This window comes from Patagioenas fasciata, chromosome 2 (genome assembly GCF_037038585.1).
Source record: "Patagioenas fasciata isolate bPatFas1 chromosome 2, bPatFas1.hap1, whole genome shotgun sequence".
NCBI classification, from domain to species: Eukaryota; Metazoa; Chordata; class Aves; order Columbiformes; family Columbidae; genus Patagioenas; species Patagioenas fasciata.
In genome coordinates this window covers 5,267,290-5,283,139 of record NC_092521.1, presented here as the reverse complement: position 1 = coordinate 5,283,139, position 15,850 = coordinate 5,267,290, and the positions used below count along the sequence as shown (strand labels likewise).

Here is a 15,850-nt window from a genome sequence, read left to right as displayed (position 1 = left end):
AAGTATTTTTATCATACTGTGAAAAGTACTTTTGCTTTACATAACTCTACTTGTAACTTTTTTCTTGTCATTTAAATAACAGAATGAGTTATATATATATCTATATGTTAAAGGTGTAGTGAGCAACACAGCATTACTCAGCCATCCAACAAAGGAAACCTAAATAACTTTCAAGACTGACTTTGTCAATCCTACGTAACAGAAAGTTGAAGGTTAAAATATGAAATAAATTAAAACTTATTCCAAACACATTTGCCGCACTGACGGGGTAGGAATCCATAGTGCAGAAAAACAACCCTCCCCTTCATTTATCTCCATCACCTCTCGCGCATCTGACTCCAAAGCAATTGAGTCCCATGAGATTTATGACCCTGATGTTAGAGGAGGGAACGCTTGGTACAACTACTCCTTAATTAAATGACAAAAAAAGAGCCACCCTCAGCTTTTTAACTCATTATATCATCTTATTTTCTCATTCTGTGTCTAAATACCCTGAAAGTTTCCTTCTGCCTTTGTTTAAAGTCAGTATAAAGCATCATTCAATTTATATAAGGAATATATATATATACCCTAGTGAAAAAAATCCAAACCCTTTGAATAAGCAGTTTTTCTAAAACCAGGACAGAACCACTACCGAGGTGACAAACAGCAAAGTCCAGCCACCACAAACCTATTTTTGTAAGGTTTTATAGGCTAAATTGGGCGAGGAAACACAGCAAATGCTGCAACCGTATCCACTGCAACTCATCTGCTCCGGGATATTAACATTTAACCATTGATCTAAATATTCAAGACGTTTTGTCAGGTTTAGATTTGTGGAGATTTTCTGCTAGAGCGTCAAAGTTTAATATTAATTTCAGAATATCTAATTTAATACTAATTCCCACCACCTACATGAACTTGATCTCCGTTCTCTAAATAAATGCTTTAATTTCCAGAAGTGTCCAGATATAACATTTGTATAACATTAAACACCTCCAGACCAAGAGCTCATTTAAAGCCAGGAGGATATTATTGGAATTTGCACATTAGCCTCAATTCTGATAGACTGAACTACTGAAAGACCATTGTTTATGAGCAGCACGAGTGATAAAAGGAGGAAATTCGTGTTTGTAAACAGTCTGTACATGAGAACACACAGAAAACGATCGGGCTCAGCTGATCGCTTGAGCCAGAGGATGGAAAACGGGATCCAAACGAGGACAAACTCAAAGTTAAGATGACCTGTATGGAAGCAGTGTCTTGTATCTGTGTAAAACTCAGCTCTGTCCTCACCTGAATGCTCCTCAGAGCCATTCAACCTTGCTGTGCAGCAGCAGGCACCGTTCCCTGTAGAGAATAGAAATTCAGGCTCAAACCCTTCTGTCTTCCCAATCCCAAGATGCCCTTTGCATCCAGTTCACAGGATGACAGAACCCCAGAGCATCAGGGGTTGGAAGGGACCTGGAAAGCTCATCCAGTGCAATCCCCCCATGGAGCAGGAACACCCAGCTGAGGTTCCACAGGAAGGTGTCCAGGCGGGTTTGAATGTCTGCAGAGAAGGAGACTCCACAACCTCTCTGGGCAGCCTGGGTCAGGCTCTGCCACCCTCACCAGGAAGAAGTTGCTTCTCAAATTTAAGTGGAACCTCTTGTGTTCCAGTTTGAACCCATTGCCCCTTGTCCTATCATTGGTTGTCACCGAGAAGAGCCTGGCTCCATCCTCCTGACACTCACCCTTTCTATATCTGTAAACATGAATGAGGTCACCCCTCAGTCTCCTCTTCTCCAGCTCCAGAGCCCCAGCTCCCTCAGCCTTTCCTCACACGGGAGATGCTCCACTCCCTTCAGCATCTTTGTTGCCCTGCGCTGGACTCTCTCCAGCAGTTCCCTGTCCTTCTGGAACTGAGGGGCCACAACTGGACACAATATTCCAGGTGTGGTCTCCCCAGGGCAGAGCAGAGGGGCAGGAGAACCTCTCTGACCTACTGACCACCCCCTTCTCATCCACCCCAGGTACCATTGGCCTTCCTGGCCACAAGGGCCCAGTGCTGGCTCATGGTCACCCTGCTGTCCCCAGGACCCCCAGGTCCCTTTCCCCTACCCTGCTCTCTAATAGGTCATTCCCCAACTTACACTGGAACCTGGGGTTGTTCCTGCCCAGATTCAAGACTCTACACTTGCCCTTGTTCTATTTCATTCAATGTTTCCCCGCCCAACTCTCCAGCCTGTCCAGGTCTCTGATGGCAGCACAGCCTCTGCCGTGTCAGCCACTCCTCCCAGCTTGGTGTCACCAGCAAACTTGCTGACAGTCACTCTATTCCCTCGTCCAAATCATTGATGAATATATTGAATAATAATGGCCCCAGTACTGACCCCTGAGGCACTGCACTGGATCCAGGCCTCAACTGGACTCTGCCCCACTGACCACGACTCTCTGGCTTCCTCCCTTCAGCCAGTTCACAGTCCACCTCACCACCCGATCGTGCAGACCACACTCCCTCAGTTTAGCTGTGAGGATGCTGTGGGAGACTTTCAGAGGGTTGCATGGACACCGAGCATTTCAAGGTTGAAACAGCTTTATAAAAAGGGACTCAATATAAATACGGACCGCTGAGAGAGACGCTACACTGACAGCACAGTTATTTAGAAAGCCTGTTTCCATCAGCTTTTATGCTATTTTATACAAAGAGGAACAGTTTCATAAGACCCCTGGAAGGGGGGAAAACCTCGTTTGCTGAACATCCTCCGCAGTGGTGGGAATTGACACCTTTTACCCCAAATGAGGTGTTACAATAAATAAAGGACTTGAATCTCCAAGTGGAATCACCTACCAGGTGCAGCAGCACTTGCCAAGTTCCACCTCCCCATCACTGTCCCCAACTCCCCTTCGCTACCTCCTCATCTTTACAGATTTTAGGCTTTGCGGTCATTCAGACTCTGAGCAACTTATGCTTTGCTTGTCTGATGAAATCCCTTCAAATCCAATTTATTTCTGTAGAAAAAATGGGTCATATTGAGTTCACACGCTCTGCAAAAACTTCACCGTGAGGCTCCAACTGAAGATCACCAGATATTAATAGAGAATATTGCTGGGTTGATTTATGGGAAAACCTCCGACTCTGCTGCTTTGTACCCACTGCTAGTCAAAACTTCAGAGAGAGGAACGACATGAGCTATTGGGGATGTATCCAAACCAATGTAAATAAAATCTATGACCTGTTTTTTTCCCCATTTAGTTAAACGGACTAGTATTAAATTTTATTGTCAAACTGAATGAGCAGCTCAACACTTTTCCAATAATATCCAATAATTCCAATGCAGGATGTGTATCTGAAACCTCCTCAACTGGTGTTTGGTTACAAGAAGATGATTAAAAGGGAATCCCAGATTTTTATTCCCTTGAAAATTAAGAAAATTTATTCCCTTGAAAATTAAGATTCTCGTTCATTAAGGAGTTCGCAGCAATTCCCTTTTTATAACCTGTTTCACAATCCATATTCAATAGAAAAGCATTTATATGAGTCTCTATTTTACAGCAAAGAACAAGCAAATTCCTGCTGGAAAATCGCCCCGGTGGCAACTACTTTGTAATAAAGAACATAGAAGAACCATCCTGTTTCATCTGTTATCGCTATGATGAAGCTACATCTCGGTTAGAGGTGAGGGTCAAACTCAAATTCTGACCAGCAAACTGAAGCTCAGATGGTTGTTTCTCATTCATGTACATTCACAGGTTCACCTGATGTCCCAGAGGGTGTTCAGACCAAAGTATAAAGATGTGAGCTTTGCAAATTTGGCTGAGAGTGTATGTGGGTGGAAAGCAGATTAAGAGGAAGGGTTTAGGCGAGGAAAGAGGTTGCGTAAAGGCACGTGCTTAAAACCACTCAATTTTAGCACATTTTCAGGAGGCCAAAGTCTTCCTCTACTTCACCCTTTCCCCAGCACCCCCAGGAAATCTTAGTGTAGCACAAAAAATATAGGGATGCTGCAGTTCCTTGAGTCCTATACATGCTCTTTTCTACTATAGATCTGCCCTGGAAAGCTGAAAAAACCCTCTAAGTTTGCCTGGGTTACAGCAACAAGGTGGGTCCAATATGTGTGGGAGGGCAGAACTGCAAGACAATTCAGTAAAAGAGAAGCAAAAAGCCCATTTACACTAGAATGAAAGAAAATTTCAAAGCACACTTAAGTCATTGCAAGTTGAGGCTCAAACCTTGGCTATGAAAGATAAAAAGGAGGCAGCATGTTAGATGGGGAAGATTTACTGTTGGAAAGAATCATTGATGTAAGGGTAGAGATGTCCATCGCCTTCTTAGGGAGGGATTATTTTTGGAGGCCTCAAGGTCTTCTCACAAATCACAGCCTAAAATTGCCCAAAAAAACCCTAAAAGGACAACATTAAAAAGGGCTTTTAAGCCCCCATCTGTAAATAAGAACTGACAGTCTTCATTTCTATACAGTGTGGTTTGTCTTGTAGAGTCCTCTTTCTATCAGTTCCCAGTTCTCAGACCCATCAGCATTTCTTATGTGTCACGTACGGTCGCTTGGACTAACCTCAGGTCACACAGAAGCAAAACCGAAGGTTCAACGAGGTGTTTCTCATACTCCAGGTTTGCTGTGAACACTTTAAGCTAGGAGAAATGAAAGTATTAACATTCCTACAGCGCACGATTAAAAGATCAAGGAATTAAAATCTTGCAATGGGAGAAAGCGGCAGAGCAAGTATGAGATTTATTTTAGAAGCAGCTTCTCCTGCAGATATTAAGCCAAAAAGAGAAAAAAGCCACCAAAACGTTACCTGCTGCTCTAATAGGAAACAAGTTCCATGCTATGGGACACATTCCTGAATTTCTAGTAAAACTATCCATCTAAATTCATGCAGCCTGCACGAATCCTCATGATGCCCCAGCTGACAATGTGTTATCAGTTGTGCCCTAAAGAATAACAGAATGCTGATATAAAAAGCAGCTCTGGAAGTACCACTTATTGCACAACTGCCAGAATACATGGAATTTGCCTTGATATGAAAAGCAAGCACGTGCTCCTAGTGCTCCCAGGATTAAAAACATATCAATATTTGCGTAGCATCTTTCTTTCAAAGAAAGGCATCCTGTGGTCAGCAGGACAAGGGCAGTGATCCTTCCCCTGTACCCTGCACTGGGGAGGCCACACCTGGAGTATTGTGTTCAGTTCTGGGCCCCTCAGCTCAGGAAAGAGATTGAAGTGCTGGAGCGGGTCCAGAGAAGAGCAACAAGACTGGGGAAGGGACTGGAACACAAGCCCTATGGGGAGAGGCTGAGGGAGCTGGGCTTGTTTAGTCTGGAGAAGAGGAGGCTTAGAGGTGAGCTCAGCACTCTCTAGAACTACCTGAAGGGCAGTTCTAGCCAGGTGGGGATTGGGCTCTTCTCCCAGGCAGTCAGCAATAGGACAAGGGGCCATGGGCTTCAACTCTGCCAGGGGAAACTGAGGCTGGAGATTAGCAAGCAATTCTTTGCAGAGAGAGTGGTCAGGCATTGGAATGGCTGCCCAGGGAGGTGCTGGACTCACCGGCCCTGGAGGTTTTTAAGCTGAGACTGGCCATGGCACTTAGTGCCATGATCTGGTCAATGGACTGGAGTTGGACCAAGGGTTGGACTGGATGATCTCTGAGGGCTTTTCCAACCCAGTCCATTCTGTGATTAACCAAACATTCCACTAAGGGCTGCACGTGTTCATGAACCGTGCTGCTGTTGATTTGAGGTCAGAAGATATTTTGTGTAGGAGAATAGCGGTACATGATATGAAAGCCATACTGACTTGCTTGTTGGTTAAAAAAAAAGTACAGTAAAATTAGTCTTACACAACCCCTTAGTGGGCGTAAAATTAGCCAATAAGTAAAAAATGATGGGTGGGGAGGTTTTATGGGGTGATTAACACATGCCTCAGGCACAATATTTGCAGTTCTATACATTCCACCGCTTGAGATCTGAATGCAAACTGCATGATTTTCACTTCAAAGCCAAGAAGGCTGAAAAATGTATTTCATTAAGTGTTTATTATTCTGGATCCACTGTAAATTTGGTTCTTAGGTTACCCGTGTTACAATCCCCTCTTGGTACAGGTCAGCTCTCAAGCCGTTAATTCTTCCAAGGAGGAATTCGGATCCTGGAATTCACTCTGAATCAAATGCAGCTACGCCTGGGAGCCCAAAACCAGCGGGATCGTCCAGGAATTAAACTTGGAGAGTCAAAGAGCAGATTACGGCAACTCCGACAGCTCATTCCAGTTAAGACAAGGTCAGGTAACGCACAGTGGTAAGACACAGCTTCGTAGAAAGTTGTAAATACACATAATGTGAACGCAGATGTCACCTCTGGCAGAGATGAGGAATAAACTCAATTACTTGAGCTGAAATAGTGCTGCTTTATTTCAGCTCCATCTACACAAGTTCGAGCAGTCAGTCCTTTTTCACTTGAATTACAGGCAGCCTCTAAAAGCTCATCCTGCCCCTTTGTTCCCTTCTCCCCCACCAGATTTTTAAGGTTTTTAGATCTCCTTTCATCTCAGGTTTGGCCTTAGGAACTATCCCCTTCCACCCTGCACTAAGTCAGCAATTGCTACCTTAATTCCTTTCAAGAAACAGACCTAAAAGCTAATTTATCTGTAACATTTCATGCTTGGCTTCTAAATATGTCTCCATAATCTCCTTTTTACCTGCATGCATTCTTCCCACATGGGTACCAACACTAAATTTCAATGGGGAGATGCACTACTTCATACTAAAAATTCACTCTGTAATATTAAATCCCTTCTCAGCTGCCGCTTTGGAGATTTCTCCGAATCAGCAGTTTGAGTTATTGCTTAATAGACTTTTTTCCACCCAGTTCAGCTTCCCATGAACTAAATTTCAAGAGGTTTTAAGCACGGCCTGTCAAGCTTAAGCCTGGAAGGACTTTGAATGGGAGATAATTTTCTCTTGCTGATATAATCTGTCTAAATGTTTTAACTGAGAAATGACAGCCCAAAACCCTGAACTGCTCTTCTACATGTATAACACATGTAGGAAATGTGTCTCATGAGCAACTATATTTTGCTGATTGGAAAGCACGCAATGAAAATTTATATTCCAAATAAAAATAACCTAAGGTATTCTGCCCTGCTTAGCTCAGCCTTTCTTTATTAAAACTGTTAATTAGCACTGAAATACAGAGTTTGCAGAAATGCTGGTCCTTAGTGGTATCGCCTAAAAAGAGCATCATGCTCAGGGTTAAGCTTAAAACAACCTACTTCAATATTTAATGCTACACTAGCTAATGTTTCCTACCAGGGCCCATTATCTCTCACAGCAAAACAAAATAACACCGTTAATATCACAGATGGGCATTCAGATATGAAATACATAAAAATAAAGGCTGCTCCTGTAGGGTACCGTCCCTACATTTAAGTGACATTATAAAGGTAAGCAGCACATGGCAACTGTTGGCGTCTCACGTAAATGTATATAGTTTCTTTTTAAAAGCATCAGTGTGAGTTATTTAATTTAAGCAGGGGAATGAGGAGCAGTTCTGGTACTGACAGTCACTTCTGTGCCTATTAACTATTCATAAACCACTCAACAGCGATGGAAAGAGCCTTTGATGCAGCAGTAAAGGCTTGGCAAAGCTTTTATCATATTAAACATAAAACCTGAAGCTTCATGTTTACAGCTGCTCATTAGACAGCGAGTTTTTCGTGCTGAAAGCAGCAGCCACCCCAAGACACAGAATGTTAATCCTAACGAAAGAGCCGCATGGATTCCAACCTTCAGAAGAACTAAAATAGATCGACTGGTTGCACAACCCAAATTGAGCTTCAATTGCCACTGAAATAACCTGAAATTATCAAATCGTGTTATTAATGGTTTAAAGCGTTAACAGAAGCGACTTATTGTCATTTCATTGAAAAAGTTGCTTCAAAAAGCTACGAGTTTCTCCAAGTTTACACCATACCAGTCACTTTCTCCTCACCTTTATCCATCCCAAATCCCTTGCAAAGTCATTTTTAAAATACATCCAAATTTTCCACAAACTGGACGTAGTTTGAGTGATTGAATCCTTAGGAGGCAAGTTTAATGACAGATTAAAATACACCGTAATTAACAAACAATAGCAGGGATTTGAATTCCCTCTGATAAGCAGCATTAAGCACCAGATGTTTAAAACCAAGGCCTCATCCTGCTCCTATGGAATTTATAGGACGTGGTTGAAATGTGACAGGGGAAGCAAACAGTAGTAATAATACACAGAACATACTCAAGACTAACACAAATTGCTCTGTTTCTCAAACACCTTGTATGATGAACACATGAAGGCACTGACAGTTTATTTTCTAGTAACGTCGGGAGGAACTTCCCATTGAACGGGTCTCTAACAAATATTAACAAAGATTTCCACACATCAAAAATTGTGAAAATGCCCAAATAACACTTTAATCTGGAGCCAGTCTGCCGCTTCTCATAATTGGCGTATTTTCATACCCTCCAAATTCTTCTAAAGCAAGTTAGCTGCTTCACTTTGAATGCTTAAGCTGCGGATAGTGAGAAATCAAAGAGCAAGTTACAATAAAAAAGGTGTAATATATTTGGCTTGTTCTTGTTGCTCATAAAGCCCAGATATGACTACGAGGCTGTTACAGATTTGTAGCTGCATTTCTGATGCGGCAACGTAACATCAATCTAAGCCCAGCAATAAAGATGAATAAAGTCACAAATCAGCTCTTATTTCGGGAAGGGGTACAGCAGACCTTTCCAATTCACAGTATCCATTGATGCAGCTCTCACTGCTGCCTTTTATTAAGAATTCCAAACTTCAGGAAAGCTTTAAAACATTGAGAATCCAACCGCTGTTGAATTGGGAAGGGACTATCCAAAGAACCATCTCCTTCAGTTGCTGAAATCTCAATATTCAACATATACCTGTAAGGAAGAGTCTTTTTTGCCCACCCAAAACTTCTGGTTCTTCAATGTATCAAAAGCAAAGTGGTTGCTTGAATCACCACATTTCCTTAGGTGCTACTTCTCAAAAATAGTTTGGAGCCAATGAATCTCACAGAAAACAACCAAATGGTGCTTTTACCCAAAGCAAAGGGAATTTTACAGCAGTTTGACGGCAATAAGCAACCTCCTGCAATAAGGAATAAATATAGCTTATGTTGAGGCAGACAGATGTTGAGGGTGATAAAGGTAAATAGAACCACGGAAGAGGCAATTACCAAACAGGCTTGATAAGTCACCCGTGAATAACTTAACCCTGCACTGAATCCAACATCAGTTGTTCCTCTGCTGAGGGAACGTGAGCAGGAGCAGGAACAATTTCAATTAGTTCCCAAAGTGCGAACGTTTGTAACCAGCCGCCTCCGTTTCTTATCTCCAAGGCACGGAACATCATCATTACATCCCCACAGCCTTTTCTGCATCGCTTGGTGGGTTTGGTGGTTTTTCTAGAAGCCAGAGCTCTTTTCTTCCCTTCCTCCCGAATCCCAATGTTATTGGGATCACTGGGCTTAGGGGAGGAAGGGAAAAGACATTTCTCAATTATCTGGAGGAAACAGATCTGCTTGAAGAGCTCATGACAGCAATATCAACTACTGGACTGGTCAGTAATTAAGAGGATGGTTTATTTATTCTAACCTGAAGTCAGCTTTGCCTTTTTAAACATCCAAGTGCCAGCACAAACAAAAAAGCCAACAAAAAGTATACTTATAAATCTGGGGGTCTTCTCCATGTAAAGCAGGATGCAAGTCTTTGTATTCATGGTAAACCAAAGCTGCTCATACAAAGGAATTAAGTCTCTAAATCTCAGCTTACCCAAAAGCCAAGTCATGGACCTTATAAGCATTCCCAGAAGAAGTTACATGTGTTTTATTCAGCGGGTCAGCTCCTATTTGGGAAACACTGATAATCTATTTTAACTAAGCCACCAGTAGATCCAAGAAGAACATTTGATGGGCTGTCAACATGAAAACCTAGAGGCATAACCCATCAGCATATCCCATGGCAACTAAATGCACTGATTAGTGAACCCTATTGATTCCAAATAAACCGACTACTAATTTCGTATGAACACCAATTTTGAACTACAGGAAGACAAGATAAAACCATTCGTACACTGCGCCAGTTGAATCTCATGCCCTTTTGTCACGTCAAATATAAAAATACAGATGTGTCATTTGAGATGCTAACCTTGAAACTTTAAAAATGCTGCAAATAGTATTCAAACAACACTATTTTTGAGAGTTGGTGCAGTAGTTTTCTTTGGCCACAACTGAGCGTGCTGTAAGCATGTATAAGCCAAAGCAAACATTAGCAAACACCTAATATGCATATATTATATATACACAGTTATCCGGTGCGCACACATCCTTGATTTATTCACTCAAAACATGCTCAGTCTGGCACTTCCATTCAGTTCCATGTCATATTCTCTGATACCTGATAGAGAACAAGATCTTCTGGATTTGATAAAGGTAATACCAGATACTCTTAATACTTTAAGCAGTTTATTGGAAACCTCATTACAGTACTCATCACAAAATTTAACAGTCTACTCCTATTCTAATCCCCATTATTATCTAAAGCCATTGGTATCACGGTTTATTCGTATGTATTTATGTATTATGACAAACTAGGCAGATTAACCACGCAAAACAAGACTCACTAGTGGTTTGAAACAAATGCAACATTTCACCAGTAGTTTGAAAAGACAATATAAGTCCTTATTCTAAAGTATTGTAAGCTGATGTATTTCTCTATAAATGAAAACAAGCTTCCCTGCAATTATTTAGAGTCTAATGTTGTTTCTGATTTCTAGGACACTTAACTGTTAATAAAGAATTTTAGAAGCTTTTGAGATTATAGGAACTCAAAACAAATTGGGTTTATGTTTTAATAGATGGAAGCAATATTAGACAGAAGATGAACGTAGGGAGAAATCTTCCTCAACTAAACATGGTCACAATTGAATCTGTTGCACAGTCAAGAACAAGAGCACAAAATCCATTTTACCTGGTGTATCTTCAGTGGGTAGAACCCCACTTCCCTCTTCCTCTGACTTGAATTAATGCAATTAGATATTGTTTCAAATAACAAATGAGGATTACTCACCAATCTGCAACAACACGGGCGTTACCAAAGCTGTCTCCATGGCGTAACAGAATTCCCTGCCGAACATGACGGCCCCGTGCATCACCCACAGGCGGATCGGTATCCGGTCGATGGATCCTTCGCTAATGGTCTCCTCGCCGCTTTCGTTCTCCTTGGTTTCTGGTTTCTGAAGCTGTGCCACAGGTAGATCTTGAACTTGCATAGATTCCGAGTCAGCATTCTGGGGAGCCATTTTCATTACCATAAAAATATATATATATATTTATTATATCTACATAAATAACACTACCATAACTCCACAAACAAGTTAAGGTGTCTTCTCTTTCAGCTTCTGTTCCTCAGGCAAATAATGCTGATATTCCTCTTGTACAAACAGGTATCTTGCAACTTCTTATATAGATACGAGACACCAAGAACGAAAAGCTATTTGGTAGGAATTTCCACATATGGCTTGCTGGTTTACTGTGAGTTAGAGTTAAAAATCCATAATTGCCATTCAGTTAATACCAGTTTCATAATTATTATTGAAGAAGTGCTGAAGTTGTTATTCTTGCTACAGAGAGGTGGAAAGGCGACACAAAGAGGTGCTCCACTGTTAATCCCCATCGAGCGGCTGATTAATCTGCAACAAAAAGCAAGCACTTAAAAATTTCAATAGCGTTTTTCAGGATATTGTGCCCCCCACCCCCACCCCCTTTAACCATATACCCTACTTCCTGCTTAATGCTTTCCATTGTCCTTGCCTGGTGTAGGGTCTTTTATTCCACATTCCCTCCTACCCCTGCAGTTCCCATTGAAATGGAGTTACTCATATTTAAATGACTGTACTCATAAGTTCCTCCAGTTTGTGGTCCTACATGAAGCCACAGAAAAATACATCAGTGAGATCCTCAGAACACCGAGCACAAAACAAGTTCTGGGAAATTTAATGCAGGTTCCATTTCGGCAACAGCGGAGGATATTCCAGAACTATGCCAGGAAGATGATTCATTAATTACCATTTACTCCCAGGCCGCACAGACATCTCCATTTAGAGTTTTGGAAGCCGTCAGTTACTTTGCAGTAACCATCCCACCATTCCTCAAGCAAACACGAGCAAAAAGAAGCCATTAGGGATATAACTTTACGGTTGATTTATAAATATTTAAGCTCCTGATGAAGACAGATAGATAGATATAGACGTGTATGTACAGCATGTGCTTCCATCTTCACCTTCTGCACACAAGACCAGAGCATCTTAGTCCCACGTCCTATAAGGTTGCTGAAGTCCATGAGAGTAGAATGGTACAATATCTTCCATCACACATTAAAGCTACTAAAATATATGTATTCCAACCAAGTCAGACAGGCTTCTCCTGTATTTCCCCATCCTTTGTGCCACAAAGTCTAAGCAGACGCATATAACTGTAACACATCAATTAAAATGTGTTTAAGCACTTAGGAAAAAGTAAAGCCTTTTCTGAAAAGTCACATTGCAAAATATTTGTACTAGACAGATGTGGATTTACATCTATGCACAGAGTGTGATTAAACTGGTATCCCAGGACAACACCCCCCAAGGGTGTCATTCCACAAGACACTGGATTTGGCAGCAAAACTGGCCTAAGATGTCCCCACGCTGCAGTTTGCTGCCCCTTCAGTTGTGGTAAGAAAAACCTCCTTGTGGGCTGCAGCATAAACCAGATTCTGAAAGCGGTGAACCTAAAAATGAGCCTTCAGGAAAGAAAAATGACATGGTTGGGGTTTAAAGCACATCATAACAGCAACGCGGCTGCAGAATGACCCGACTCGTTCTACCAAAACTGCAGCACGAGATCATCTTGACAACTCCCTCCTCCTGGTACCCTCAGTTGGTTTATTGCATCTGTTTTGTTCTTCCATTCAGAAATGTGTTTTTCTGATCTGTTTTTCTCCTCCCCAGGTTCCCCAAGATTACCAGAGTTCTCAGATTTGATCACATCGATAACAACATAATACCTTAATTTGCTTTGGAGCCAGTCGAACCTTTAAATCACATGAGCGAAGTGAACAGAACTTGCTGAACACAACTGCTGTAAGCCAAGTTTTAAGTTCCAAGTTTTAATCTATAAGCACTTTAAGTTCCAAGTTTTCATCTATAAGCATTAAATCGTTCCGAACAAAATTGACTCAAAATAGCATTTCTACAGCCACTCAATTAACAGGAGGAGCTTGGATGCAGTGCCTACGGTTACTGAATTATGGCACACACAGGTACTCATTCAAGTTCTTCATAAATACCCTGTTTTTATTAAGGTTTTTCCACCAGTCGGGGTTTTCATTTACTAAGCTTATTGTCCTCCTTCCAGTAGTTAGAACAGTACTGAACTTGCACCAGAAGGGGAAGGGATGTGATGATCTTTTCTTGCCTTAGTTTTCAAATCACTCCTTGAAGGGCTATTGGTTTATCATAAATATGAAATTAAGCACTGTGTGTATTAAAGAAATCCCACACATTCACTCGTTATAACACAAGTTCTGGGTAAGTAAAACCTACAAAATACATGTTACAGAGTAGGAGCAATTATTCTAATTGCAGACTAGTAATAAAATGTTTAATTGTTGGCAGAATCAGGCAAAATTGCACTCAGTAGAATATAGAAGTTTATGTATCAGGTCTTATCCAGAAATTGCTCAGAATATGTGTGTTGTGTCAATGGTTATGGGTCATGGATAACACCCATGTACAAGACGGCTCTAAAGTCTATAGTGGGTGTTTTTAATGCTTAAAATCTATAAAGCATTTAACTTAATTTCCCTAAACACCTCATTTGTTATACTACAGAGTTTGAGGGCAGCAAAATTACACATGAAGACACTCCATGCCACCAGAACTTCCCAATGCACTGGGACAGTTGGTTACACGAGTGGGACGACACCGGGCTTGGAACATTTGTCACTGGAAAGGATCAAGAGACAATAGCTGAGATTTACCCCATTTGAGCAAGACTCTTAAGGGATGACTGAAAGAGTTATTCTTGAAGGGGAAGACGATGAGGAGTAATCAGATAATTCAGAAGCCAATAATGGATAATAGATGGAGGCAGGCTTTGAAGCTGTAATTGAGATAAGAAGAACAGTATATTTTAAACATGCCAGAAAAAGCAGTTAGAGTATTCAAGTGCAACAGCAGAGGCACAATGGGTAGGTTTTATCTAAAGGAACAGAGAATTACTGTTCCATTACGCCAATTTTGTGGGAAGCATAACGCTCATCTTCCTGCAGCACTTTTATCTGCCTCCAAGTGCATATTTAATACCAGAGAATAACAGCAGCCTCTCAGAAGAGTCTTCCAGTTCGTTCCCAAGTCCTGCCCCGTTGTGTTCAGACTCATTTTACACCGATCCAGATTCCGCCGCTGCTTTTTCCAAGTTCATTTTGAATTTGGCGAGTTTGAATAGCGCCGTTCTTCCTTATCAAAAAGGGAGACAAATTCATTTACCTGCTGGAAGCATTACAGACGCTTTCATGCAGCGAAGAACTCCGAAGTAAAAGACATCTAGAGAGGAGTTGGATTAAAATACCAAAGAAGGCATCTAGCATTGTTTTTGTACATGTTTGTTGGCTAGTAAACCAATTGACAACTTTTTATTGAGCATCCATGGTGATTTCCAATACAGTCCCTTTACCTTTAGTCATGCAGTTCAGCATCTCCCGTGTGAGGAAAGGCTGAGGGAGCTGGGGCTCTGGAGCTGGAGAAGAGGAGACTGAGGGGTGACCTCATTCATGGTTACAGATATAGAAAGGGTGAGTGTCAGGAGGATGGAGCCAGGCTCTTCTCGGTGACAACCAATGATAGGACAAGGGGTAATGGGTACAAACTGGAACACAGGAGGTTCCACTTAAATTTGAGAAGCAACTTGTTCCTGGTGAGGGTGGCAGAGCCTGGCCCAGGCTGCCCAGGGAGGTTGTGGAGTCTCCTTCTCTGCAGACATTCAAACCCGCCTGGACACCTTCCTGTGGAACCTCAGCTGGGTGTTCCTGCTCCATGGGGGGATTGCACTGGATGAGCTTTCCAGGGCCCTTCCAACCCCTGACATCCTGTGACTCTGTTTGCATAGAGTCCACCTAACAATAACACCGGCCTATTTCTTATTTTTTAAGAAGGGATGAATTAGGTTTATTTGTCATTGAAGCAGACTGGGTATTATTACTAAGAGAGCTTCCTCAAACATGTCAGGAGGTATGGCACCAAAATACTTCAGAAAGAGAATTTCCTTTTCATCTGTACCTTTCTGACCATCCAGCCATGCAGCAGCTAAAGAAAATAAATCAAATATAAGTAAACTGGCACAAGACATCAGTTCTCATGAAGCTGAGACCACATCCCACATTCTGCCGCGGACTCTCGTAATTCCCATCAAGTTTTAAAAGGCGTTTTAATGACTAACAAAGAATAAGGAAGTAGAATGAAGAATTTCACCCGTGCGATGGGTTAATATTGGGTGTTGTGCAGAGGGTGGGTACGAAGAGAAGTTTATCTAAAGAAATATTCCTGGTCTTGTAAAGTGGATATAGGAGGAGGGGACTGATTACACTGGCTCTTTTTCAGTCTAATTGCACGTTTTACACCTTGACCTTTGGCCACATTGTGACAACGACAAAACCTATGAAGTGGTAGTTAATATGAATATTTCAACAACGCAGGCAAGCGATATATTCTGAAAACTCATCTGGAAGCAATTTTCTAAAAGCTCCTCAAGTCACTTGTAATCTTAGCTGTTCTATTTTC

The 15,850-nt window shown here is 41.7% G+C and overlaps 1 protein-coding gene across 4 annotated transcripts in view; it reads right to left on the bottom strand.

Moving 5' to 3' along the window:
* Positions 1 to 15,850, bottom strand: part of SLC45A4 (solute carrier family 45 member 4) — a 66,022-nt gene that overhangs the window by 27,737 nt on the left and 22,435 nt on the right. For 3 of the 4 annotated variants that reach the window (XM_065831309.2, XM_065831310.2, XM_071803764.1), the window contains exon 2: positions 11,101 to 11,722. In XM_065831309.2, the coding sequence (XP_065687381.1) occupies positions 11,101 to 11,344 (244 nt within the window). In that variant the 5' untranslated portion in view covers positions 11,345 to 11,722. Of the gene's footprint in view, positions 1 to 11,100; positions 11,723 to 12,312; positions 12,481 to 15,850 lie in introns of those variants that run through there. The other variant, XM_071803765.1, reaches the window with a different exon arrangement.